The 26,710-nt window shown below is 42.0% G+C and overlaps 1 protein-coding gene across 5 annotated transcripts; it reads right to left on the bottom strand.

The window, feature by feature from the left end:
• Positions 1–12,393: 12,393 nt before the first annotated feature.
• LOC136541901 (probable ubiquitin conjugation factor E4) lies at positions 12,394–23,810 on the bottom strand. Of its 5 annotated transcripts, none has more exons than XM_066534099.1 (17): positions 22,861–23,810; positions 21,471–21,675; positions 17,507–17,658; positions 17,138–17,408; positions 16,636–16,678; positions 16,523–16,557; positions 15,811–16,014; positions 15,275–15,387; positions 15,090–15,204; positions 14,884–14,973; positions 14,604–14,807; positions 14,415–14,510; positions 14,076–14,198; positions 13,882–13,974; positions 13,646–13,810; positions 12,918–13,007; positions 12,394–12,824 (listed from the first exon to the last, which is right to left on the bottom strand). In XM_066534099.1, exons 1-17 carry the CDS (start codon positions 23,709–23,711, stop codon positions 12,660–12,662), a joined length of 3,015 nt encoding a protein of 1,004 aa, XP_066390196.1. In that variant the 5' UTR covers positions 23,712–23,810; the 3' UTR covers positions 12,394–12,659. The 5 variants fall into 5 exon arrangements, with proteins under 5 accessions (XP_066390196.1, XP_066390188.1, XP_066390180.1 ...); XM_066534091.1 differs by having other exon boundaries at positions 16,636–16,750; XM_066534083.1 differs by having other exon boundaries at positions 16,523–16,678.
• Between the last annotated feature and the right edge of the window lie 2,900 nt (positions 23,811–26,710).

Genomic DNA, 26,710 nt, shown 5'->3' on the forward strand with positions numbered 1-26,710 from the left:
CCTACAACAACATTGCTACACATATCATGCAAAACATGGTGGTAAAGTATTGTTATCATTTATTTCCTTTGAAAGCAAACATATAAGGCGAAGCTAATCACACACTATCTTCAAGCATAGCTATTCAAGCGGCATGGAACAAGACATTTTGTCTAGCTTCACACAAGGAAGATAGTAGCATCACATTGGTCACAAGTTACTTAGTATTAGAACAAGGTGAGGGAAGCATATTTATGCACAAGCACAATCATGATGCATGCTCGTCCTATTTGTCCTCACAAAATTGCCAGCCTAAGGCGGCAATCACGTTCTATGTCGGTGGCATAACACGTACTCTCTCAACATATAGCTAGTCGTCAGCTACATTCAATCTACGCATTCGTAGTTAGCATACCTATAGGAAAATTCATTGCAGCCCATTCCCACAAGAGATAAATAAGCACACAATGAAAGCAGTAAACTAAGATACTTTCCATATATACATCCCCAGATATATATACTTTGGTATCCATAGCTACCCGGCAGATATACCCACAATTAAGTACCTTCATATATACATGTGTGTAACATGTAAATATTCCAGCAACCATAGCTAACTCTTCCCTAGACCGACAGTGGGACGGTCATGCTCTCACAACTCACACTTACCTGGGCATAGAGGCAATTGATCCATACATTACCATTCAAGTGAACGACATCCATACAATAGCACGCCGTATGGACGACGAAAGTAAAAATTGCAAGAAGTAAACCCCCACAATTAGTACTTAGATAGCCACCTAATAGTCCTTAACTGGGCATAAAGGAGGATGTCGCTAGCATAGTTTTGCAAATAAGTTTTGACAAATTTGTCTGTAGCTAAAGTTTTAGTTAAAATAGACTTTTTAAAACCAAAACTTGGATTTTACAACTATGTATATGACAGTATTATGCTTAATCTCGCTCTGATACCAGCTGTGACAGAACCGCCCAATTTATACAAGATCAAGTACGGCTGTCCCCGCTAACACGTTGACACGCGCATACTTTTACTTATATAAACCCGGTAGTCCGCCGAGTATCACGCAGGACCTCGGTAAATCAACATCACAACCAAGATCGCGTGATTAAGCAAATACACATCACATACACAGAGTTGTAGCGGAAATAATATTACAATAAGTTCACAATTAATAGTACAAGTTTGGGGTTTCAAAATCGATTGGTGAAAACGAGATAGCTTTCAAATGATTACATTAATATAAGTTCCAAATACATTGCTAGCATAAGTGACATCCTCAGACAAAAGCATGTAGATGAGAAGTGAATATAGAGTCACCGAGCCCACCGGTGGTTAGCCACCATCCTCAGCAGGTCAAAACCCTACCTGCAACATGGTGGGATAAACCCTGAGTACTCGAATGTACTCAGCTAGACTTACCCGTCATAACCAGAAATAAAATTGACTCCAAGGAGTATGCAAGGCTTTATAAGTGGAGGTAGCTTGACAACATTTTGCATAAAAAGCGATTAACTCAAATATACAATTATAATTCTGTTATCAAGTTAATTAGAACTATCCATCTCTAGATTAGCAACTATCCTGTGCCAAACATGTGGTATATCTTTTTGGAGCATACAATAGTAACCATAGCAGGTATAGTAATTCCATGTTTATCCGAACCCTCACATTCCATAATCCAATTACTACGATGTTGGGACTAGCCAAGTTTCTCACTATCCGGGAGAGACGGCGATTCGAATTGATTTCAACCAGCTGGGAATTTATTCCTAACACAAACCCAGGCAGACCAGATCAACGGTCACCTTTGGTACAACTCAGGTACACATTTCGCGGGTCTGTACCGCGCTGCACAATCTGGAACACCAGATGCCAGGATGCTCAGGCCACGCCTGCCCTTGGGCTCAGTCTGATCGTTCCTCGGAAGGAGCGCACAACAGAACGGTTCCCAGCCTGAGTTGAATTACTCGGCTTCGCGGTCAGAACGAGTTATCCGGCCAGCTAAGTGAGAGGCATGCGTTCAATCTTGTCAGAAGCGCCAACAACGGTACGGTCCTTAATCGACACAGACGGGGATAAATCCACACCCAAGACCTCCATGTCTTGTTGCTTCTCTATCGACTTCCTGTCCGGTCTCGATTTACTTTTACTTCATGGTTCTGTTCCACGATAGCAGATATAGCCAACCGTGCTCCGGTATCCACCTACATCTCGTAGGTGATAGGACATCACCCGACTTCTACCGGTCTAAGCATGGCTAAGCATATATTCGATCCTGGACCTATACCGGTTAAAGGGTTAATATCTGGACAAGGAATTTACATGCATCAAGTGGTTTCATTCAACTCTTATAACCTAATGCATCAATCATAAGTACGTAAGTAAACATTTGTAAATTACTGGGAGACTTATAATGCTCCGGGGCTTGCCTGGGATCCAACATAAGTCAGTTCAGTTAGCTTGCACTGACTTGGTGACATCTCTGGTCCTAGCACTTGCTTAGTCCTTCCATCTTCGGGTTTGACTCCACATCACATCCTTCACATGGTTTATCTAGCGTACCTAAATGAGATGCAAGATGCATGTGTGTGAATACATGGAAGTGCAATAGACAATGCAGCGCATGCAGTAAGTAAGACAAGCACAAGGTTACGTTAACATGCACAAGCACTTCGCATTGCTTACTATAAATATCGCACAATTTATCATGCCACGATAGCAAAGAAGATGACAACACCAAGCATGACACAAGTTTCCCAAGATCTCAGGTACTCTAATTCAACCATCATCAAAGGTATGAGCCACACTTAGCAATATACAAGCAAACAACTATAATTGGAATCTATCAATTTCTGGACATGCAAACAACAGCTACAAGATTTAGCTATAACTGTAGTTACACAAATCCAAATGACTTGCAAGAAGACATTCTAGAAAGCTTATGAAATTATATACAATTCATATTTAATCATCTTAGTATGATTCTCAAGTTAACTAAGCCAAATATATCCATTTACAGAAACTGGTCTAAACAAGACAGAGAGTAATCAATTCTGTAACCCAACTTTAAACAGGCATAACTCACAAACTACTTGGCCAAATACCACCAAATTTTAACAGAATATAGATACATGAATTATCTACAACTTTGTTATATTCACCAAAAACTCATTCAAATCCTAACTAGATCAAACACTAGCATCTTTCAGATCTGCTCAGACTAAAATCAAAACCTGACAGAAGACTTAAAAGTCATGTAACTCCTACACTATCTGGCCTATGACCTTACAATTTGAACACAAACAAGATCATGAAATTTGCTACAACTTTTGTATTCACTACAACCATAGCAAACATCATTTACACCACGAAAATAATTGCACAAGCAAAACTACAAATCCAGCCCAACAGCAGTGGTATAGAAAACTGATAGCATCTTCAGAGAAGCATAACTGGAGTTCTAGACCTCCAACAAACATGAACCATAACTTTTTGAAAAGCTTAGGAAGTTACCTACAACTTTATTATTCTCATATTAAGATGATTCTACAGTTAGAAGGGTCAATTAATCCAATAATTGCAGCTCTGTCAAAAACATAGACAGAAACTGACATGCCACTTTAAACAACTATAAATGGAGTTATGTATGTCCAATAAATATGGTTCTAGACTTTTTAGAAAGCTTAGCAAATTTTAAACAACTTTGTTGTAAACACCTAAAGCTAATTCTACTACTAAGAAGGCCCCACAGTAAGAACAAGGAAACCCTGTCTGGGTTTGGGCAGAAACAGCCACAGAGATTTAAGCAAGTATAACTCAAGATCTACTTAGCCAAAAATCATGATATTTAACTTTTTGGAAAGCTTAAGAAAAGTACTAAAACTCATGTATTGTCATCAAATCATGATTCATAACTTAACTGAGCCAATTAATTCAAACATGCAGAACTGTTTAGAATAGGAGCAAATCAAAACAGGGCATTTGTTATTTTTATAACTCTTAAACTATAAATCCTAAACTCATGAAATTTTTACCAGACAACAACAATCACCTTAGTAGCACTCCACAAAAAGTTCATAGTTATTTGAGCACATCAACTGCAGTTATAAAAAAAACAAGTAAGACTAGCATTCAAACCCTGACTGCACAAATCCATTTTTACAGCTAAAACTTTAAACTAAAACCTGACATATTATAGATCTAGTGCATAGAGAATTTCACAAGGATTCCAAAAAGTCCTCATTTACTATTTTACGAATTTTCTACGATTTACTATGAATTTCCAAAGTTTCACCCGATTTACAACAAATAGGTCCCTCGAGGCACTATTCACTTGAGTCAATGACATTGCATTTAGGCCCTTCCCTTTAGTCGAATTTTAAGACGAGGTCCCTGACGGGATTTGGAGGAGAGGATGCACTGGACTTCGTCGAATCCGGCCGGAGGAGGCTCATCGGCGACGATGGGGCGGCGGCGGAGCACCAGGGGCCTCGCGCGCACCCATGGGACAACTCGTCTTGGCACGAGGCGGCTCGTGGTGGCCCGGCCACGTGCACGGTGGCCGCGGCGGACGACAGTACGGCGGCAGCGGCTTTCCCAGCAGCGCGCAAGGCCGGGGATAGGTGGTACGGGTTCAGGCGGACACGCGGAGGTGGTGGTGGTGCTGGCTAGGAGCGGGGGAAGCACGGAGGCAGGGAACAGCGGTGGCGGCAAGCTTCATTGCTCAGCCATGGCGGCGGCGCACCATTCTGCGTGCACGGTGACTACGAGAGCGAGCAGAAGAGCGAGAGGTGGCGAGCGCGAGTGAGGAGCAGAGGGCGCCAGGCGCTCGGTTTACATGCACAGAGGTGGGGCGAGGTGGCAAGCGAGGCGGCACACAGGCACCACGCGGCGGCAAGCCTCTGTTCATGTCGGCCACGTTCAAAAATTCCAGGCTAGTTCAAAAATGTCTGAACACACGACTGAACCTCCATATTCTCGCCTCTCTATCTCCTAACCCGTTTAGTTTTGGCATGAGAGGTAATAACAAATGTTGTAGAGCTACAGGTAATCTCCAAAATTTCCAACATCAACATCGTCTAAAACTCCTCCGTTTTCAAACTATGAGGCACCAAAGTACACTACACGAAAACTGAAAAACGTTCAAAGACTTAGAAATATTTCAAGTTTTCAAACAGCAATACAATGATCTTTGTGATCCAAATTCAAGCATGTTAGGAGCTTAATTGGCCTATGACCCAAAAATAAAAGTTGTTACTCTACTCAAATACTACAATTTTTCTTAAGTGAACACACCCATGCAAAGTCTCTATGACATAGTTCAAACTAGGTCAAACATACTACATTTAAATGATGATGTACACTGAAACTATGACTTAGCGACCAAATTAGACCTAGCCATGTATACCAAAGTTGTTCATAATGACACTCTAAACATGTTTAATGTATTCCTAAGGTCACACAAGCACTTTATACATTGGGTACATATTTTACTTTCTAGGTCAACCTGCATATCATCACTTAGGAGCTTAATTATGCAAAGTGATCTACATGAACAATGTCCCATTAGCCATCCTAAGCCTAGCTAAGGTGTTTTAGTGACTAACATGACCCACTTGCACTCATTCATACATGATCATAAGTATACACAAAGAAAACATGAAATAACAAAGCATGTTTCATATGTTTCAAACATATGTTTCCAATATAAAAGCATATATATGAATGCCTGATGCTCATGCTCATGCAATGCAAGTCAAATTATGCAAGCCTAACACCTAGGGCGTTATAACGCCTTTGCAGCTTTTCTTGGCTTCTTAGAGGAGGACCTTCAGAGAGACAGGATTCACATAGAGCAGGTGTTACCTCCTGAGCAGCTCACCTACATGTACCCACCAGGAGGTGAGAGAGGAGCAGTGGGGAAGGTTCTAGGTCTTCACCCTACCTACAGATACCTGTACAGGATATTCAGGAAAATCATTGACTGCAAGGGAGGAGACAAGGGCAATATTATAGATTATTCTAGGAACCTGCTCCATAGGATGGCACCTGATGCATAGCCATTTAGTGTTTTTGACTTTATTTGGTCAGAGATCAGGAGTGTGGGAGAGAGGCCCCTCAAGGGTTGTGGATTTGCACCTTACATCATGTTTATGATTGAGAAGGTCATAGTACACAGATTTGAGTATGACAAGAAGCATAAAGTTCTAAAGATAGTAGATGACTTGACAGAGATTGGGGTACCTCCAGTAGGACCAGGAGGAGGAGCAGCAGCACCAGAGGCAGATGCACCTGTAGGTGGTGCAGCAGTAGGACGAGTTTCCCCTCTACCACATGCTCCTTCACGTTTTTCACATCACCACAGTCCTCCTCCTATTCGCAAGATGTTCAGTGCTATCTTTGGGATGTGTAAGGACATACGAACCTATCAGCAGAAGGATAGAGAGACTAGGAGGAAGGACACTCAGACTCTAAAGTAGATTGCTGCTAGACTTGAGCTTGATCCTCCTAGATCTCCACTATCAGATGAGGCAGCTAGTGAGCCTAAGACTGAGGAGCAGCAGCAGGGCAGGTACGATACAGAGTTTGCTAAGTTCCTTCAGTGATAGGAGCAGCAGCAGGCACCAGAGCACCCTGACACTTTACCACTATAGGCTCATGTATCTACTCACTCTTAGCCACGTCTCAGTGCAGCAAATGAGTATGCTTCAAACTGGTGGCGTGACCTCACAAGTAGTTTGACTACTACGAGTCTGGTGGCTATGACCCATCTGGTGTGGGTGGTTCTTGTCCAGCTAGTGCTACACGCTCAGACGATGAGGATATTGGTACAGATGAATGATGATGAGTGATCACAGCTTTCAGGACAGCTTGTAGCCCCTTTGTGGTGATAGATAACAAAGGAGGAGAGACTGATTAAAGCTTCAGGATATTTGTTTCATTTGCTTATCTTTGTACCTGAAGATATGTACTGCAGGCTATAGTTTTTGAGCTTCATTGATGTATCTTGAGTTTGAGATAGATTGTATCATGTGAGAGATGAGACTTACTTACTTATGCTTTATCTATGTATCTCTTGAGACATGATTTTTATTTACATATTAGTGGCTTGTGGACTTGAGAAAATATGTAATGAGTGCTATTTGTGACATACATGTGTTATATTTATTTTCATAAGGACTATGCATGCTAGAATGAAAATATTTGATGTGATGCCTTTATATTTATTCTTGTGTGATATATCTTATCATATGCATCACGGTTTTACTTTGTCACATACACTTGCACCCCACGGATGCAATGATTTAGGGGGAGTCTCCTATATATTTTAGTATGTGCAATTGACATTTGAGGTCATTTTGTGAATTCTAATCATAAGCACATATTAAGGGGGAGCCTCTCATAAATCATTGAACCCAAAAGCTTAAATATTTATATTCTTTTGTAAGCTTTAATCAAGTTGTCATCAATCACCAAAAAGGGGGAGATTGAAAGTGCATCTAGCCCTTTAGTGGGTTTTGGATGATTGAATGATAATGTGATTAAAGGTCTAACCCATTTGCTAAGTGTGGACCGGTAATAGGTTATCTCACAGGTACTTAATGAAAGCCAAAATGATGTGTTGTTGTATAAACAATCTAGTTCAAACATAAGACAACAATGCAAATGGAATTCATGCAAAGACTTATTTATTGTGGGATTTCCATGTACTATATGAAAGCAAGCCCAGTAAAAATTAGTTGATGAGACATGAGGGATCGCATATGGAATGGTCTCATATTTGAAGCTTCCTAAATTAAAATGAAAAAGATGACAATACAAATGAATGGATGATTCAACACAAGAATTGACTTGATGGTTTGAGATGGTGAAGATAGCAAGGAAAAGCTTCGAGGTACTAAGCAAGGGTGAAGGGTAAGCGATGGCTTGGCGGCCGAAGAACCTAGCTAGGGTGAAAAAGAAAGTACTTGCATTTAGTTGAGGTACTAATCAAGCTATGATGGTCATATTGATGTGGAGGATCAAATCTATATTAAACAAAGTGTTGAAAGTGACTTGATGCATTTGGAGTTATTCATATTTAATGAATGGAATCAAGTCACGTGCTCAGGATGGCTATCCTCAAGTGAAAAGGATCAAAGTTGACATGTTGGCACCCTCACTTGATGAAGATTGGAATACACGGCTTTGGTTGAAAGAGATCAACTCAAAAGGTTTAAATTCATTGTACTCTTTAAATTTAAGTTAATAGAAATGTCGTACTATTAATTGTTCATAACTCTGATAACATGATTATATTTCGTTGTTATAACAATAAATATTATACTCTGATGTTGCATGAAAAGTGATGTAAGAAATGGTTAAAATGTTGTAAGCTTTATTCTCTTTATGATCCTGCTGGAAAAATATGGATTTTTGGGTTCTCCCTTGGGGTGTGCTCGACGGAACTACGTAATTTGATGTCCTTCCTTGAGTACTTAGTGTCTAATAGAAGACAAGTACTCTTAGAAGACATTATATTAGACGGTTCTGCCACAATGCCCACCTTAATTATGACAATGTGGTGGCGCTGTGGAGCTGTGTGGCGTTGAGGCTCATTCAGAGCATGCCCAACCCTGGCATATGTTCTAGTTAACCCTTAGAAAAAGATGCAGTCCACCGAGACCATCACTAGATGAGGCTAAAGGGGTGTTTGAATCCAGCTACTAAAATTTAGGAGATATATCGGGAGGATATTGCATGGGGAGTTCGGATACTAATAAAAAATAAATTACATAATCCGTCATGGGGTGTTCGGATACTAATAAAAAAATAAATTACATAATCCGTCAGTACTTCAGGAGACGAATTTTTTAAGCCTAATTAATCCGTCATTAGCATATGTTTACTGTAGCAAACCATTATCAAATCATGTACTAATTAGGCTCAAAAGATTCATCTCGTAAATTAGTCACAAACTATGTAATTAGTTTCGTAATTAATCTATATTTAATACTCCATATATGTGTCTAAATATCCGATGAAACAGCGACTAAAATTTAGAAGAGGCAACCAAACACCTGCCTCTTCCTCTTTTTACCACAGTACACATCCGTCACTTTTTCATGTCCTTTCAATCAGATGGTCCCCTACCATAAAGTGTTGTGTTGAGCTTTAGGGCGTGTTTAGTTCTGGCCGGATTCGGCATTTGCACAGTGTTTGATGTGACGGTAAACACTGTAGCAATTTTGTTTGTATTTATGAATTATTGTCCAAACATTGACTAATTAGGCTCAAAAGATTCGTCTCGCAAAGTTCAACCAAACTGTACAATTAGTTTTTTTGATTTCATCTACATTTAATACTCCATACATGTACCACAAGTTTGATGTAACGGTAAATCTTCTTTTTGCATAGTGCCAAAATTGGGAGTTTGCCTTAGGCCTTGTTTAGATGCCATTCAAATTCTAAGTTTTTTCACACTCTCTCCATCACATCAATTTTTAGCCGCTTGCATGGAGTATTAAATGTAGGTAAAAAAATAATTAATTACACAGTTTAGTTGGAAATCACGAGATGAATCTTTTGAGCCTAGTTGGTCCACGATTGGACAATATTTGCCAAATAAGACAAAAATAGTACTATTCAACGGGTTAAAAAAATTTGCAAAGTGAACCAGGCCTTACTTCCCTACCAACGCATGCTCGATTGAGTGCTTCTGCACCGTGTCAGATGAAGCTCTAGGTGCCTATCTGAAAGCTACTCTATACCCCTGCAGAGCCACCATCCTGAATGACATGGAAGTTCGGTGCTGATGTGGAGCTTGGGGCATATGGACAGGGTGGTGTGTTGGGGCTGCTCTCAGTGGAAAACCTGACAAAGTATGTATGTAAGACTACCACACACTGCAGGAATCCAAGAAAAAGCGGGAGAGAAGACTTATGGAAAGCAGACACTCGACAGCCTAATAGTGCGAGCTACAACCCGGTCCAACAGCGTTGGCACGAGGCTACCTAAACCCAAAATAAACGCTCTCCAATAGAGTAAGCAAAGAAAGCACCTATTGTGCGTACGAGTAGAGAGGCAACCCAAAGAAGCGTCCCCTCTCCGTCGCAACCCAAATCTCTGGCGCCGTCGACATGGTGGGCCCATAGGAGGCGCGGGGCTAGGGCGTGGCAGGAGAAGAGGCGCAGAGCCGGTAGAAGCCATCTGGCGCTCGCCGGAAATGGCTCTCCGGCGGCCGGCTTTCGACGGGGAGCGGTGGAAGCGGTGCCGCAGTCCATGGCGAACTCGCCGATGCGAGTGTCGACGGAGGGGAGGCAACAAGGAGGGAGATCAGGGCAGTGAAGGTGAGCGACTCAGCCATGGCGTTTGGGAGCTCTAGCGAGGTCGGGAACATGGGGCTACAACTGCGGATCGAAGCCAACGAGTAGTCTGGCGGCCGCGGCACGTCCTTGCGGTGCCAAATCAGGCAACAGGGAGGAGTATGGAGGTGTGTGTGGAGATCGACGTGCTCGAACCAGGAGCAGCCATGGCCGCGGAGCTCGGGCTGTGGCTCGCGGCGGCGCTGCAGTGCGGGAGAGAGGGCGTGGAGTGGTGTGGTGGAGGCAGTGTGGCGATGCGGTGCTGAGGAGCTGGGAGCGACGCGGCCCCTAGCAGCGGCGGCGCAGACCCGTGGCAAATCGGGCGATATGGGTCCATGGAGGCTGCCAAATCGGGGGCTGTGCTTTTGCGTCCGTTGTTGGAGAAGGCAAAGTTTTGGGTGAGTAACCTTTTACTGTGCGTGAGTCAAACCATAGAATGGGTCTCATGTTTAGGTTCTCTCTGTTGGAGATAGTCTTAGGAGACTATTTTTGCATCAAGTCCAATGGCGAACCTCCAATCCTATTGCCACAGTCCGCAACCAAAGCAGGAGATAGAATTTCGAATTTCAATTCTTTTGAATTTTCCAAATAACATCGGATAGAGGTAAAGCCTAAACCAAAGTGGCAGTGCCTCCACAATATATAAAACTTTCCAGTTTAAACTTTTTTCATTTAAAATTGTTTAGGGTCTTAAATATTCATTACAAGATCCGATAAAGTAAATAGAAAAGGATAAAACATTTACTTAGTAATGAAAGACTTTGTGGTGCAGTGGTTAGCGAGTTACACACGAAACCTTAGGTCATGAATTTGATTCCTGGCTGCTGCAAGCATGTGACTATTTCTTTTTTGTCGCTATACATATCCTTGGGGAGCATAAGCATATATCCTTGGGGTTATTGGCCCTCAATATGGGATGGATCATCAGCATATATCTATAGGGTTGGCCCTCAATAATATATATCCATGTAGGTGTTAGACGTTGTTAAAAAAAACTGACCTTATCTTTGTTTCTTTGGCCGCCAAATCTAAAAAAAAAATCATTTGTGATGGCTAGCCTTCAAGATATTTTGAATTTTCCTTTATTTACTTGATTGACGGTTTTTATGGTTTCCTTGAGGATTTCTGTCTTCAATAATATTTTATTTTGTGGTAGTGAATGAATTTGGAATGGAGAGGGACAGAGAAAGCCCAAGTTGTCAATCTCGTAAGTGCCTCCGGTTATCAATCTCGTAAGTACCTCCGGTCGCAGCCGCCGCGCTGCCGCTGACCTGGCAGTAGCATGAGACTATCTCCAACCACGGTATCCAAAATACAAGACTCATTCTATGTTTGATAGCGCTACAGACAAAATGTTCAATACTCATTTTTTTTGTCTTCTTCAACAACAAAACTTAAAAGAGAAATATTTATGTAAATGGGTCTCCAGAAGAAAGGATACTCAGATTTAGATTATGCATCTCCTGACACCAAAAATGAGTCTCATGTATACATACTCTGAAGGAGGCCAAGACCAAACACTACTATCGAAGACTCATTTTGAGTTTAAGTGCCCTTATAGTTACCTGTCGTCGTTGGCGCGTCCCGCCTCCAACTTCCTTTTTCTTCACAGACTAGTAGCGCGGAGCTTGGCCATGAAAAGAGGAAGGAGGCAATATGATATTTAGGTCCATATACTTCCTCCGTTTTAAATTATAAATTATTTAGACATATAAGATGTATTATATATCTAAGTATATAGTAAAAATCATACACTTAAAAAAGACAGAAAACTTATAATTTAAAATAGGAGTATTAAATAGCCGACATGCTCCTGTATCCGCAATTTCTCAATGACAACTCGTAGCTCCTAGTTCTGCAATTACCCTTTTTTAAAAAATATATATATTATTTAAAAAAATTCCCCAGCTTCCTGGGGAGCTGACAGCGGGGCCCACACATGGAAACTTTCATCGTGCCATGCCGCAGAAAACCAACAAGGCGAAGACAACGCATCTCAGCCCAACATACATCAAGTCATAGTGGGAATACCGTGCCCCAAAAAAAATGTTGTAGTGGGAATATGGTAACACAGACTGTTTATGAGGGGCTGACGCCGTACAACTTGGGAGACTAGGCTTCCTCTATAATTAGATTTGTATCGATAAACTTAGAGATTTCAAGTGTGCACTTACAACATTTACAAAGAATCGAGACAATGGGGACACAAGCAGGGAAACCAGCTTTATACGGACCGATGGACCCATAAATTTCGTATAAATTAACCATTCCTCTTTCCCCACAAAAAAATGCCCATCCCCTGCTCCTGGCACAATTCATTCGACCATATCATCAGCACCATCTGCTTCGCCAATCTCTGACACCGCAGCACTTTGCTTTCTCGACTGCTGGGACCGGACAAATTCCTCAATCTGCAACTTGAGCTCCGTGTTTGGTATCAGCATGTCTTGAGTGAGGTGGGAGCGGTTAAACGGATCTGTCTGCGAAATTTTATATACCACACTGGCTAAATACCACAGCATAGCACTGAATGAAAGTTTGTATCAATAGTTGAGGGACATCACAGTACTTACAGAATCACTCAGCAGATGCCTGATAATTACGGGCCGATCTACTGTGACCTTCGATGATGGCAGTGTCACAGGATCTTTCATTAGAGTATACTGCAAGGTAAAGTCACAGGTCAACAAGAAGTAGCAGATTAAACGAGAAGGTTTTATGGGCAGCACACATCATGACAAACTCTCCAACAAGTGTGGAGATCTGGTGCTAAGATATCAAATGGTCTGGGTAAAAAATATGGTTACGAGTGGGAACAAGTGTGTTCTAGGGTTCCAACTCAGGAGCTTCTCATCAGCCTTTAGGTCCCTTGCTCACCCAGAAAGACCCATACAATACATCGCGGCCTAGTTAGACTAGGATAAAAATGTTTTTCAAATCGCTCAACAGTCTTGAGGTGGTCCTTTAGTCAGCTCTACCAAGACAGGAAAGACAACAGAGACACCAAGCTTGTAGCCTTGAGGTGAATGGTTGGGCCAGATCATCCTGATACCAGCATATGCATTATTGACTATACTAGAGTTGATATAAAAAAGCTAACTCAAAGATCAATCCCATTGAATCCAGCCATGCGAAATGGAATGGAAGAAAGAAAACAGGCAGAGTTATGGAGAAAAAAACTAATCATCCGAAAACAATGAAGTGCAAGACTTCCAGATACCTTCAATTACGTTTCACCTTACAAATTCGTCTGAGGAAGAAGAAAATGATGGTATTTGTAGGAAATAGCAATATATAGTACCTGGATTGGATCGAGGAATTCATCTGGTATGTCCCCAAGGATTGCCTCAGCATCCATAGCTTCAGAAGCAGCAGCTTTTGCCCTACCAGCAAGTTGCATAAACTCCTGTATGATTTTGGGATCACCCCCAATCTTCCACAGAATATTAGCTGCACTACCAAACAACTGCAATGGATAGACAATGGTCAGACTACAACAGGAGCAATTTCTAATTGGATAAACAAAGAAGAAATTACTTGATCATTGTATGCTCTGCCATCTTTCGAGATTGCAGCTGGGAAGACAGATTCCTTGTCGCCCCTTGAGATATGGACATAGATGGTGGCAATCTACAATGGAAAGACAAGTAAAGAAAACGGAGAGAACTATCCCACAATATAGATGTAAAAGAAAGAAGTGACTGAAGAGTAAATCGCTCCATCCACGGAACCTGTTTCAATAGCTGCTTCGGCTTGAACTCGTACTTCTCCGGATCCTTTACAGTCAAAGATTTCCTCTGGGGACCAGCAAGTTGCAAGAGGAAGTAATTAAGCATACTCGCAACCCTTTCCACCTGAATAAGAATAAGGGATTATCAAAATATTTACATAAAAGGGACAGTCTAACAATGATTCCCATTTGGCTATCACAAGTAATATTTTGTGTTAGTGAGAAATAATAATTATTTAGTATGAAAATCCAAATAGCTTTGGCAATGTTATAATAATAAAGTTTAGATAACACAGGGCATCATGACATATTAACTGGAACGAATATATAATAAGCTTACCATTTCAGGGAGAAGGAAAGGTGCTGGAATTTGTTCCGAGGTGAATGCAAGCATCCCAACATCCTCATTGGCTAGCCTCATGTCAAATCGAACAATCTGGAAAGTGAAAATACATAGATCAAAAAGTCATTCAGAAAAAGACAATTGAAGTAGATACATGAATTGTAAACACTGTTAAACAAGACTAACATTTTCCCACTGATGAAATACACGCAGCCGCTCCTCTCTTTCTTGAGCAGGTCTGCGCTCCCACTCAACAGTGTTAGCCATTTCAGCCTCTATTTCTTTCAGTTCAAGAATTTTGTTCAAGCTCTCATCAAGAAGATAGATGCTATCATTGATGAGAAAGTTAAGAAAATTTAAGTATACACCCTTCTCCTCCTCTTTAGCTATCTGTCACAGAAAATGTGGAAAATGTATCAGTAAAAAGTGAGTGCAGAAAAAATGTTGTCCAGGAATATTCACTCACTTGTCTCCATGCATTTCGGTGACTGGGGACATCCCATAAATACTCCAGAAGCTCAGCAATATTATGTCGAATGTTAAACTTGTCAAAAAACTGCAGAAATAGAAAACAATAAGACAATAAATTGCACAATTCTGACACGATCTGAAGTGATTAGCGTAAGGCACAGATTAGTTGATGGAAACTGTCAAACTGATCATGCCACTCACTTGTGTATGGGAGCCAGTGAATTCAATATCCACATAAAGCTTTAGAAGATTTTTAACAAGATAGTCAAGACACAATTGATGCCCCTCAAACAACGATGCTGTAGAATTCAAGCCACTGCGCAAATGACATAGGAACTTTCAGTACAAAACCTTACAGTCATAATGGAGTGCATAAAATTATGAACCTTCTTTGCGGCATCCAGCAATTCAAAACTTCAACCATCTTTGCTCTTAGGTAAGGATTCTTAATGTAAGAGGTGCTTCCCATGAACATAATGATGAAGCTGAGAAAGTCATCCTGTCAAAGAAGAAAAAATCAAAATTCAAAAATCATAAGCAGCTATATGGCCAAGGTCCGGCAATCACAAAATCAGACAAAACTGAAGAAAAAACAAATTTGACCCATAGGGGAAAACCGGAAAAGACATCCCCTGAGGCATTGCATTAAGGGGGTGTTTGGCAGGGCTCCTCCGGAGGAGCCGGAGCCGTTTTGGAGGAGCCTCTGTTTTTCACTGAAAAACGACTCCTACAAAACGTTTGGTAGGGCTCCTCTGGAGGAGCCGGAGCCGGAGCCAGGGAGGAGCCCTGCCAAACAGGCCCTAAGAAGACCTCTACAAGGGGCTCAGAAAAGGCACTAAAGGCCGGGGCCGCTCAGGAACGCGCTGAAAGCGGCATAACTCAATGAGGCCCCTTTTGTTTAATGGATAAGGAGGATACTCACCAATACAAAGCTTTCCAAAGCCTTTGGAATTCTAGAGGTTAGAACAAGTAAATCCATTGCATCGTCAAGAAAATGTTCTGGAATGCAAGCAAACTCCTTGGGGCATTGTGATGGCAAAGGCATCTTAAATCCGCCAACTAGGTTAACTGACCACAGTATCATTAATCTGTAGAAAGATAATGCTCGTTGAAGGAATGCACCATCCTGACAAAAGAGATTCAATAGTAAATCATGCAGTTTTAAATTAAGAACAATTAAAGCTGCAAAAGTAAAGACACTTCGCTGTCCATAAACCAGGATATCCAAAGGAGATTTTCAGAACTTCTGACAAAAAATCCTAACGAAACACCCCACAAGGGATCTATTGACACCTTGCAAGTGTATGAAATCAGGAACTAGCACAAAAGCATCATTTTATATGACATGAACTAGCACTGCAGGAAAAATGGCACAAATATAATGAACAAGAAACTATAGAATAAAATTTCTTTGCAGGGACAATGAGCTTGATCAAGAGAGGTATGTATATAGCAATTACAGAGAGAAAAAAAGGTGCAAAACCATTGAATGCTCACCATCCATTCTATGATATAACAGGAAAACAACCAGAAATAGGCCGTACAGTCCCAAAATTTGGTCAAAGAAGATTCACATTAATAGGCAGTGAGATGAATATAACATAGAATAAACAGATTTCAGTTTATGAGCATACTCGTAGTATCTGAGCTTCATAACAGAATTTGTCCTGTGATAAAATCTCGACAATCTTCTCCAAGCGAGTTATATCTTGCTCAAGCTGCAGTGACCCCCCTCCTTGATCTCTCACTGCTCTGTTTGATTCCAAATCATCTTCAAACCTTGCAAGTTGCTGAATTTGTAATATACATGGTATGTGTTCAGTAGAGGGTTCAATACATAAAGTTTGCACTATGTCTTCGTCCTAACAAAACTAGGAATTTATCAGGTAGTGTTGCATGGATCAACAAATATACTGTCCATCCGATATTATATAGCGCATTTTAATTTGCACATAAACAGGGTGACATTCAAAATGACTATGCTACCACTTATGATTGAACGTGTTCAGGTAACCAGTGCAAAGTAAAAAAAAAAACTGGATATTTAGAGGGGTGCATTTAGGGTTTTTTGCACTGGAATATGAAATGTGCACTCATTTATGGACAAGGGCATCCGATATGTGCCCTATGTTTTCACTTTTCAGAAAGACGGAATACCAGAACATGCTGTTTAAAGGAAGATAACGAAAAAAACATAAATGTAAATAAAACAAGAAACATATGTGAAATAAAGAAAGATATCTCCAGACCTGAGAAATATGTTTGTAGTCTGATATAGCTTTCATCAACCCGAGATTAAGTACCCTTGAGGTCATGAAGAAACATTCACAAATAAATGAGAAATTCTCCTTCTTTGAGCACCTAAGTTGTGAGGCTGTGCTATTTTTGCCAGAGCTTGTGGCTTCCTGTGATTCCACAAATCGAGCCTCTCCACTGGCATTATTTTGAGCATGCTCATTGTTTATACTCTCTATCCAAGATGAGACTTCTTCTGAAGACGCATTTATAGCTGTCAAATCCCTATATTCAAATGCAATGTATCAGTGAAATAATTTAGAACATGATAATACTCAGAATTGCACATCAGACATTTCAGGCACATTATCCTGAAAACTCACTTGAAATCGATTCTATTGTTACAGAAGAGGTACTTGACATCAATCTTATCCTTCTTTGATTCCATGTTGTCCAGAAAAGGCTCGCATAGACGGAGCATCACAGCGCTAAGATTCACAAACATACCTGAACTCGCGCATTTTAATGGGTCTACCTGTTGCATGACACAGGATGAGTTCACTAAAGAATGTAATACCAACAAGCATTTTACGATTTCAAGTAAAGTTTATTCGTTCAACAAAGGACAATATGCCACATAGGTCGCCATCTATTACACGATTTACATACATTGCAACTATTTGAAGATCCAAACACATAGATGCACTATTTTCTCCATGTTAGTGTAAAAATGCTACAAAAAAATCAACAAGTTTAAGATTGCACAATGTCAATGTTATTTTCATGTTCAAAGTACAGGCAATGAATGAAAAATTCTTTTCCTCCACTTAGGCTCTGTTTGGAACTAAACTGACTCTTGCAAAGTTTTATAATTTCTACTCTGGATTTAGTGGTTAATTGAAAGCATCCTTAATCATGACAGGAGTGTGGACAACATAGAAAAGTACAAGGTGGCAAAGAAGACTTCAAAATGAGCTGTAAGTGTGGCAAAGGGTAGAGCGTACGAGGATCTTTACCAACATTTGAGTACGAAGGAAGGAGAGAAGGACATTTATAGGATGGCTAGGGTTCGTGAGAGAAAGACAAGGGACTTCAACCAAGTTAAGTGCATTAAGGATGAAAGGGAGCATCTCTTGGTGAAGGAGGATGAGATCCGACATCGATGGCAAGAGTATTTTGACAAATTGTTCAATGGTGAGAATATGGACACAACCTTTCAGTTGGATGACTCTTTTGATGACACCAATAGGCGTTTTGTGCGGAGAATCCAAGAATCTGAGGTTAGAGAGGCGTTGAAAAGGATGAAAGGAGGTAAAACGATGGGACCGGATAGTATCCCAATCGAGGTGTGGAGATGCCTCGGGGACATAGCTATAGTATGGCTAACCAAGCTGTTCAACCATATTTTTCGATGCGTGATGAGTGGAGAAGTATATTGGTACCGATCTACAAGAATAAAGGGGATATTCAAAGTTTTACTAATTACCGGGGAATTAAGTTGATGAGCCATACTATGAAGCTATGGGAGAGAGTTATCGAGCATCGCTTGAGAGCAATAACTCGGGTCTCTATGAACCAATTTGGTTTCATGCTCGGAAGGTCAACCATGGAAGCCATTTTCCTAATAAGACAAGTTATGGAGCGGTATAGGGAGAAGAAGAAGGACCTACACATGGTTTTTATTGACTTGGAGAAGGCTTATGTTAAAATACCAATGAATGTTATGTGGTGGGCTTTGGACAAACATAAAGTCCCAACGAAGTACGTCGGGCTCATTAAGAACATGTACAACAATGTTGTGACTAGAGTTCGAACAAGTGATGGAGACACGGATGACTTCCCGATTAGGATAGGACTACATCAAGGGTCAGCTTTGAACCAATGTTTTCAGATCGTATTATCGAGGCTAGTCGTATGACCACCGATAAGTCGATAAGGGACGATTAGTCGTCGATAAGGGACGATTAGTCGGTCCTAATCGGTCTAATCGGCTAGTCGGACATTTAGTCGTCCTTGTGCCTAGATGGCCTGATCGACCATGTATATACTATATATATATATATATGATGTAAATATATGTAAACATGGCAGAGGAGGCAGAGTGGTGGCTCATCTTGATGCTGCGGACGCCGGCGAGAGGCGCGGACGGAGCTGCAGACTAGAAGGTCGGAGGAGGAGGAGGTGGCGAGCTGGTTCAGGCCGTGGAGTGCCCTCTGCTCTACCGCCCACTGTGCCTCGCGCTCGCCCTTGCCGCAGTCCTTGTTCGTGAATGCCGTCCGCGCGAGACAGGGGAGGAGACAGGCCAGGTGGCGCTCGGGGTCGTGCTCCAGGAGCTTGCTCTCATAGATCGTCCGCACCCTGGCGCTTGACCGACGGAGCTGCGCCGGCGGACGAGCTGCGCCGGCGGACGGAGCTGCGCCGCTGCGGACGGAGCTGCACGCCGCGGACGGAGCTACGCCGGCGGACGGAGCTGCGCCGCTGCAGACAGAGCTGCAGGCCGTGGACGAGCTGCGCCGGCGGACGGAGCTGCGCCGCTGCGGATGGAGCTGCAGGCCGCGGACGGAGCAGCGCCGGCGAGGGAGCTGCAGGCCGCGGACGGAGCTGCGCCGGCGAGGGAGCTGCAGGCCGCGGACGGAGCTGCGCCGCTGCGGACGGAGCTGCGAGAGAGAGCAGAGCCAGAGCGAGAGAGAAATGTGCCGTGTGCGGCGGCTGCAGCCAGCTCCTTCACTCGTCAGTCGTCACTCAGACACTCACTCTTATCTTACCCTAATGGGCCAGCTATTAGGTGGGCCGAATTCTTTAGCTGGGCCAAATTCTTTAGCTGAATATACTGGCCCAACTAGTCGTCATGTGTGTCGGATCGGACGACTAATCGTCATTAGTCGCAACTTATCGGACGATAAGGTTTCTAATCGGTCCAAACTAATCGATGACCCTTATCGAGCACCTTTTTACGATAAGGACGACTAATCACGATTAATCGTGATTAGTCGTCCGATCTGTAATCATTGCTTTGAACCCTTATTTGTTTGCCTTAGTGATGGATGAGGTCACAAGGGACATACAAGGGGACATCCCTTGGTGTATGCTTTTCGCGGACGATGTAGTGCTAGTTGATGAAAGCCGGACAAGAGTGAATCAGAAACTAGAGTTATGGCAGGAGACTTTGGAGTCCAAAGGTTTTAGACTCAGTAGAACTAAAACTGAGTATATGAGATGTGACTTCGGCACTACTACTCGGGAGGAGGAAGATATTAGTTTGGAAAGTCAAGTAGTGCCTAGGAAAGATACCTTTCGATATTTAGGATCAATGCTACAGAGAGACGAGGATATTGATGAAGATGTTAGCCATAGAATCAAAGCAGGGTGGATGAAGTGGCGGCAAGCATCTGGTGTCCTATGTGACAAAAGGGTACCACAGAAGCTAAAAGGCAAGTTTTATAGGACGGCGATTAGACCTGCTATGTTGTATGGTGTAGAATGTTGGCCTACGAAAAGACGACATGTTCAACAGATAAGTGTCGCGGAAATGCGTATGTTGCATTGGATTTACGGTCATACAAGAAAGAATCGAGTTCGGAACGATGATATACGAGATAGATTAGGGGTAGCACCAATTGAAGAAAAGCTTGTCCAACACCGGTTGAGATGGTTTGGACATGTCCAACGAAGACCTCCAGAGGCACCGGTGCGTAGTGGAATCCTAAGCCAGGATAGTAACATGAAGAGCGGCAGAGGAAGACCGAAGTTGACTTGGGTAGAGGCAATAAAAGGAGACTTGAAAGGATGGAATATATCCAAAGACTTAGCCTTAGATAGGAGTGCTTGGAAGACAGCTATTCACGTGCATGAACCTTGATTGCTTCTGCTGGGTTTCAACTCTAGCCTATCCCAACTTGTTTGAGACTTAAAGGCTTTGTTGTTGTTGTTGTTGTGAAAGCATCCTTAATGGAGTTATAACAGTAAAATCATACTGAAAACCGGCAAAAGTTCACTAGATTCCACATTGCCACATACTGTGGTACATAAATAAACCCACAAATTGGCATGTAGTACTAAATATTTCAAAACACTTAATGGAGCTATAACAGTAAAATCATACTGAAATCAGGTAAAAGTTCACTAGATTCCACATTGCCACATACTGCGGTACATAAATAAACCCACAAATTGGCACGCGATGCTAAATATTTCAACACACTAAAGTGAATGAAATCTGACCTTGCAAACATTGTGTTAAATATGTACCATAAAATGTGATTTAAAGGAAAACATGGTGCAAATAGAGAAACTTAGTCTAATAGAACCACTCATCATGGTTATGCTCAGTTAAATTTATTTGATTACCTGCATGCCAGATCTGGATGCATTTTTATTTATCACTTCTGCTATATACTCAAGAACCTTTTCTCGAGTGTCCAAATTTTTTAGGAGGATTAGAAGGACATCCTTAAGGCCATCATACAAGCCATTCATAACAGTCTTGATTGTTGTGAAAGATGACAACAAGTCAGCTGGCCGACGTGAAGATGCCTCTGAGAAACATTGTTGCCTGACCAAAAGTTTAAATAATCAAAGAAAAACATAGAGCTATATGATTATCTGCACAAAAAGTAAGTAGTGGGCCTGGATTGGAACACATAGTCTTGCAGTAGTCAAAAGATAGGGTATCAAACACCCAAAGACATGGTAAATTAAAAGCTAGATCCTGAAGATCCAAATTATGCCTTTTAGCAAAAAAGTAACCTCACATGCCCATGAGAAAGAACAAATTTTGTTAATGAATCCAAAGAAGAACATGGAGAGTTCCATTGAACATTGAAAGATTCAATCTCGCGATTGCTAACATTAATCAATAGGGAAGTTCCTTATATGCCATACAATGTTTGCCACATCCCTCAGATGGCCCTCATAGGCTTGGCAGATAAAGAATTATTAACCTTTTAACTGACCCATGCCAATTCTTAGCTGAAGCACACTATATATGATATTTTCCGATTGAATTCCTCTTCCAAAATCCTAATCCAGCATCAAGGATGCCAAAAAAAATCAGCTGGCCAACTACACACATGATATAAATCTAAAATTCCATTAGTTTAATACTCCCTCCATTCCAAATTATAAGATGTTTTGGCTTTTCTAGATACATTGCTTTTACTATCTAGACATAGTGTATATCTAAGTGCATAACAAAAGATATGTATTTAGAAAAGCCAAAAACATCTTATAATTTGGAATGGAGGGGGTAATTAACTAATGGATGCTAAATTTAATACCTAAGTAGCAGGAAGAAAGATCAACATTCTTGTCCAACTCTCCTGACCTAGGAAAGAGAAGTTTCTAGCCTCATCCCCAAGCTACCATGCGAGTACCGAAAGTGCAGTGGCAGACTTGACAGTTCACAGCTTAACTGAAGCAGTGCACAACAAAAAGATTGTTTAGAAGCCGTACTTAAAAACTCAGAATTGAAATCTTTCCACAAAAGCAATATTCAAAATTTGAAACTTATGCATCCTATTAGCAGTAAGAAAAGGTGGTTGACCAAACTTTTGTATCCTATTAGCTCAATCTCCAAGATTTTTATGGGTTGATAAACTAGTCATAGCCAGAAAAAAAAACACCACCAACACCTGGGCACAGTATCCAAAATGCGAGCTTTGTTTTGCACGTATAATCAAACATATATGGTAGCTGTGACGATCGATCAACAAGAAAGAGCAAGATAAATAGCACTCACCCGACATCAGGCTTGCTGGCAAACTCACGGTCTCGGATTGCGCTAACATGGAAGAAGGCCCCAAGTACACTGTAGAGCTCCATAACCCTCCCTTCCCCAATGAGCATGATCTGATTCTTTGGTATCCACTTGGGATGGTTCACCAAGGCCTTAGCGCAATTAGGGATCCCCACAAGCCGCCTGAGCACCCGCAGTGGGCGCTGGAAGTCACCGAGGGCCGAAACTTTATCGACGCTCTGCCTGAGGAGTTCGTACAGCTCCCCCATGGCTGGCTCGATGGAGTCGTAGTCCGCGCCGCCGAAGAACTCATCAATGAAGCCTGGCGGCGGCGGCGCCCCGGGGGCCGGGGTGGGGTCGAGCGGGTCGGCTGCCTCAGCGAGGAGGAATACGAGGAGGTCGGCGGCGGGGTGTTGCGCGTCGGGCGGGGTGGGGAAGGTGTCGGGGTTCCCGGCGACGATGCGCGAGTAGGAGAGGATGAGGGCCCGGAGGTGCGCGATGGAGGCCGCGAGGCGCGCCCGGAGAGTAGCGTCGCGGATGGTGGAGATCTTACGCGCCTCGTCGGCGGCACGGCGGAAGGCGGAGACGAGGAAGGCGAAGGGGGTCGGGGACCCGGCGGGCGGGTCCGGGAGCGAGAGGCGATCGATGAGGAGGCGCTCGGCGGCGTCTCGCAGGGCCAGGAGAGGGCGCGACTCGGAGAGGAGCTCGGCGGCGGTGAGCTCGAGGTAGGCGACGGCGGGGCTGGGGTTGGCCGGCGGCGTGAGGGAGACGAGGAGGATCTTGCGGAGGATGATGTCCTCCACCTCGTCAGGCGAGCGCTGAGGACGCGCGGAAGCCGGCGATGGGGACGCCATCGACGGCGGGCGGCGGCTCGCTGCTGGTTCTGCTGCTTCGACTTGGGGAATCGCGTGTTGTGGTAGGTCGAGAGACTCGAGAGAGCGCTGGACTTGGGTTTGCGGGGGAGATAATCGGAATTTTGCCATTACCAAATTGGGGCTCGCTCGTTTGTCATCCCGTAAAAATAGATTCGCTCGTTTTCCATTATAAAACTGAACACACTTATTAGAATGCCCTTTGAGTTTTTTTTTTTGTCAAATTTAATTTTTTTTGTGGCCTCTTTTCTTTCCCGTTTTGCCCCTGCACGGGCGGGCGTGGTCGCCGTCACCCTCGTCGACGCACAGGAGGTAGCATCATCCGCTAGCGCCGCGGCCGCGACAGGAGCAGCCCGCGGTGGTGTCCGGCATCGGGTGCCGCAGCGGTCGGTTCTCGCCATCCACGGCGCGGCGCGCCGCCGAGAGCGCTGTCGTCCGGCGGACGCACTCCGCCAGGGAGGCCGACATGGCGCTGTCATCGTCGTCGAAGCGGTCCTTCCTCTCCCTCACCATTCGCCCTCTTCTCCATTCGTTCTCACGGGACTTCGAATGGATTGGATAGGGAAGCTGGTCAGCCGGGGCAAAACAGGAAAGAAAAGAGGCCTTGAAAAAAATGATTAAATTTGGCGAAAAAAATTAAAAGAGCATTTTAACATGTGTGTCCAGTTTTATAATGGCAAACAAGTAAATCCCTTTTATGGGATGGCAAACGAACAAAACCCACGTTTCGCAATGGCAAAATTTCAATTATCTCCGTAGCCACATCCCTCGGAGGCAACCGATGCTGAACCAATGCATTGGATTGCTTGAAATTGTTTGTCTTCGCCATTATAGATCAAACAGGAGACTAGAGAGAGTGCATGCGAGCCAGTAAAAATTCTTTGCAAAAAACTTAGCATATATCCTAATTCCTACCCAACACTCGTATCTTCTAATCATCAAGGCTACACGACCAATTTGTGATAGGTTGACCTAGGAACGGTTGGGATTTTCTTAAAAATTCATGGAAGAAAAACAATCACGATCCAAATCTATAAAAGCTAACCACAAATACTAAACAACAATAAAATAAAATAAGGCTACACTAACAAGTAAAAAAAGAAATCGGACACACTACTACTAGCTAAAGTACTAGTACTACAGAGCAATTGCTCAAGACAACATTCAGACAAGGATACTGCTGCAACAAAGATAAAACAGAGTTAAGAAAAATACTAAATAGAGGAGCAATATAGAAGAAAAGAATAACTAAGGAAAAGAGACAACTTATGGGGTGTTTGGTTGCCCCTCCTAAATTTTAGTCGCTGTCCTATCGGATGTTTAGACATATACATGGAGTATTAAATATAGACTAATTACGAAACTAATTACATAGTTTGCGACTAATTTGCGAGACGAATCTTTTGAGCCTAATTAGTCTATGATTTGATAATGTTTTGCTACAGTAAACATGTGCTAATGACGGATTAATTAGGCTTAAAAATTCGCCTCGTGGAGTACTGTCGGATTATGTAATTTGTTTTTTTATTAGTATCCGAACACCCCATACAACATCCTCCCGACACACCTTCTAAATTTTAGTAGCTGGATCCAAACACTACCTTAATGAGTAAACTAATCCATTGCAAGGCTGCAAGCAATGATCAGAACGCTATTGAAAAGAGAAGACTTATCACAAAGTCACTCCTGTACCACTAGCTGCATTAAAAGACATTATTTCTCTGCAGAGCCTGTTTAATGTGAGATGCAATTTTTTTTATCATAAATGAATCTTACATATGTCCTATTTCAATCTTAGTATCAATGCAAATTTCTCCTTGTCATTGATGTTGAGTAGAATTTCTCCAACTCCCACATCTACGTGAACATTCATGTAACAAATAACAATAGTCTTATGAGAAGGGCGTTCATGTCAACCTCCATGATGAGCACTAGGAAGTCCACTGGATGAAGAAGTTTAGGGCCTATTTGGATGGCACTATCATCAAAAAAATGTAGTACCATAAAATTGTGGTTTTACAAACAAAAAACATACAAAATTGTGGAAAGAAGTTATGAGTCTAAATTACTATCATCAAGTATGCCTTATGTCCAGGTAACCCCTAAACTAATGTTTGGTTTGGTTTGGTTTGGTTTAACCCCTTTAACTATTTCAATCAGTTCAATTTACTCCTTGATAAGATTTGTCCTTTTCATTTCTCTACGTACAAGTTAAATTTTACTTGTGCAATTTGTGACAACATATACTATTTTTTAAAATACATTATGAACTTTATATCATTATGTTTAATACATTTTTGTTTTTCTAGCGTTAATTTACTATTATAAGTCCTAACCTACCAAAATAATGATATAAATTATGACATATTTGTTAACACACAAACTATGGTGCTAGATATCCCTTCATAAAATTTAAAATCAAAATTCAACTTGAACGTGGAGAAACAAAATAGATAAATCTTGTCTAGGTGTAAATTGAATCAACTGAAATAATCGAGGAGAGTAAAACAACCCAAACCAAATAATAGTAAAAGGGTTATGAGTACATAGGCTATACTTGAGGGTTGTCTTTTTTTTTTACTTTCTTTCTAAATCAAACTCCAAAAAACTATAGTTTTAACAAAACCAAGGTTTTAGAGACTACAAAATTTGCTACTCCCTCCTTCTCAAAATAAGTGCACATCTCGCATTTTGAGGAGTCAAACAATCTTAAATTTGACTGGATTAATATAGAAAAAAAGTTGTAACATTTGTATCTCTAAATAGGATTGGTATGAAAACATACGATGTGATTAATCTAATGATGATTATTTGATCTTATAAATCTTAGAATTTTTCATATAAATTTGGTCAAACTTAAAGTTAATTCTTTGACTACTCAAGGTGTGAGATGTGCACTTATTTTGGGACGAGAAAGTATACCCAACAACAGTAGCTTTTGAAATACTTTGCATTCAAAATTGGCCCTTACTAATTTCTAG

The sequence above is a fragment of the Miscanthus floridulus genome, chromosome 1 (assembly GCF_019320115.1).
Source record: "Miscanthus floridulus cultivar M001 chromosome 1, ASM1932011v1, whole genome shotgun sequence".
In the NCBI taxonomy this organism is placed as follows: domain Eukaryota; kingdom Viridiplantae; phylum Streptophyta; class Magnoliopsida; order Poales; family Poaceae; genus Miscanthus; species Miscanthus floridulus.

Bases quoted from the DNA above. Each gene is read 5' to 3' on its own strand.
- LOC136541901 (XM_066534078.1), bottom strand. From the start codon at position 23,711: ATGGCGTCCCCATCGCCGGCTTCCGCGCGTCCTCAGCGCTCGCCTGAC. The intron at 17,659-21,470 runs GTAATCAAATAA...GTCATGCAACAG, and splicing joins CATCCAGATCTGGCATGCAG to GTAGACCCATTAAAATGCGC. The intron at 15,205-15,274 runs GTTCATAATTTT...TCATTTGCGCAG, and splicing joins TGCTGGATGCCGCAAAGAAG to TGGCTTGAATTCTACAGCAT.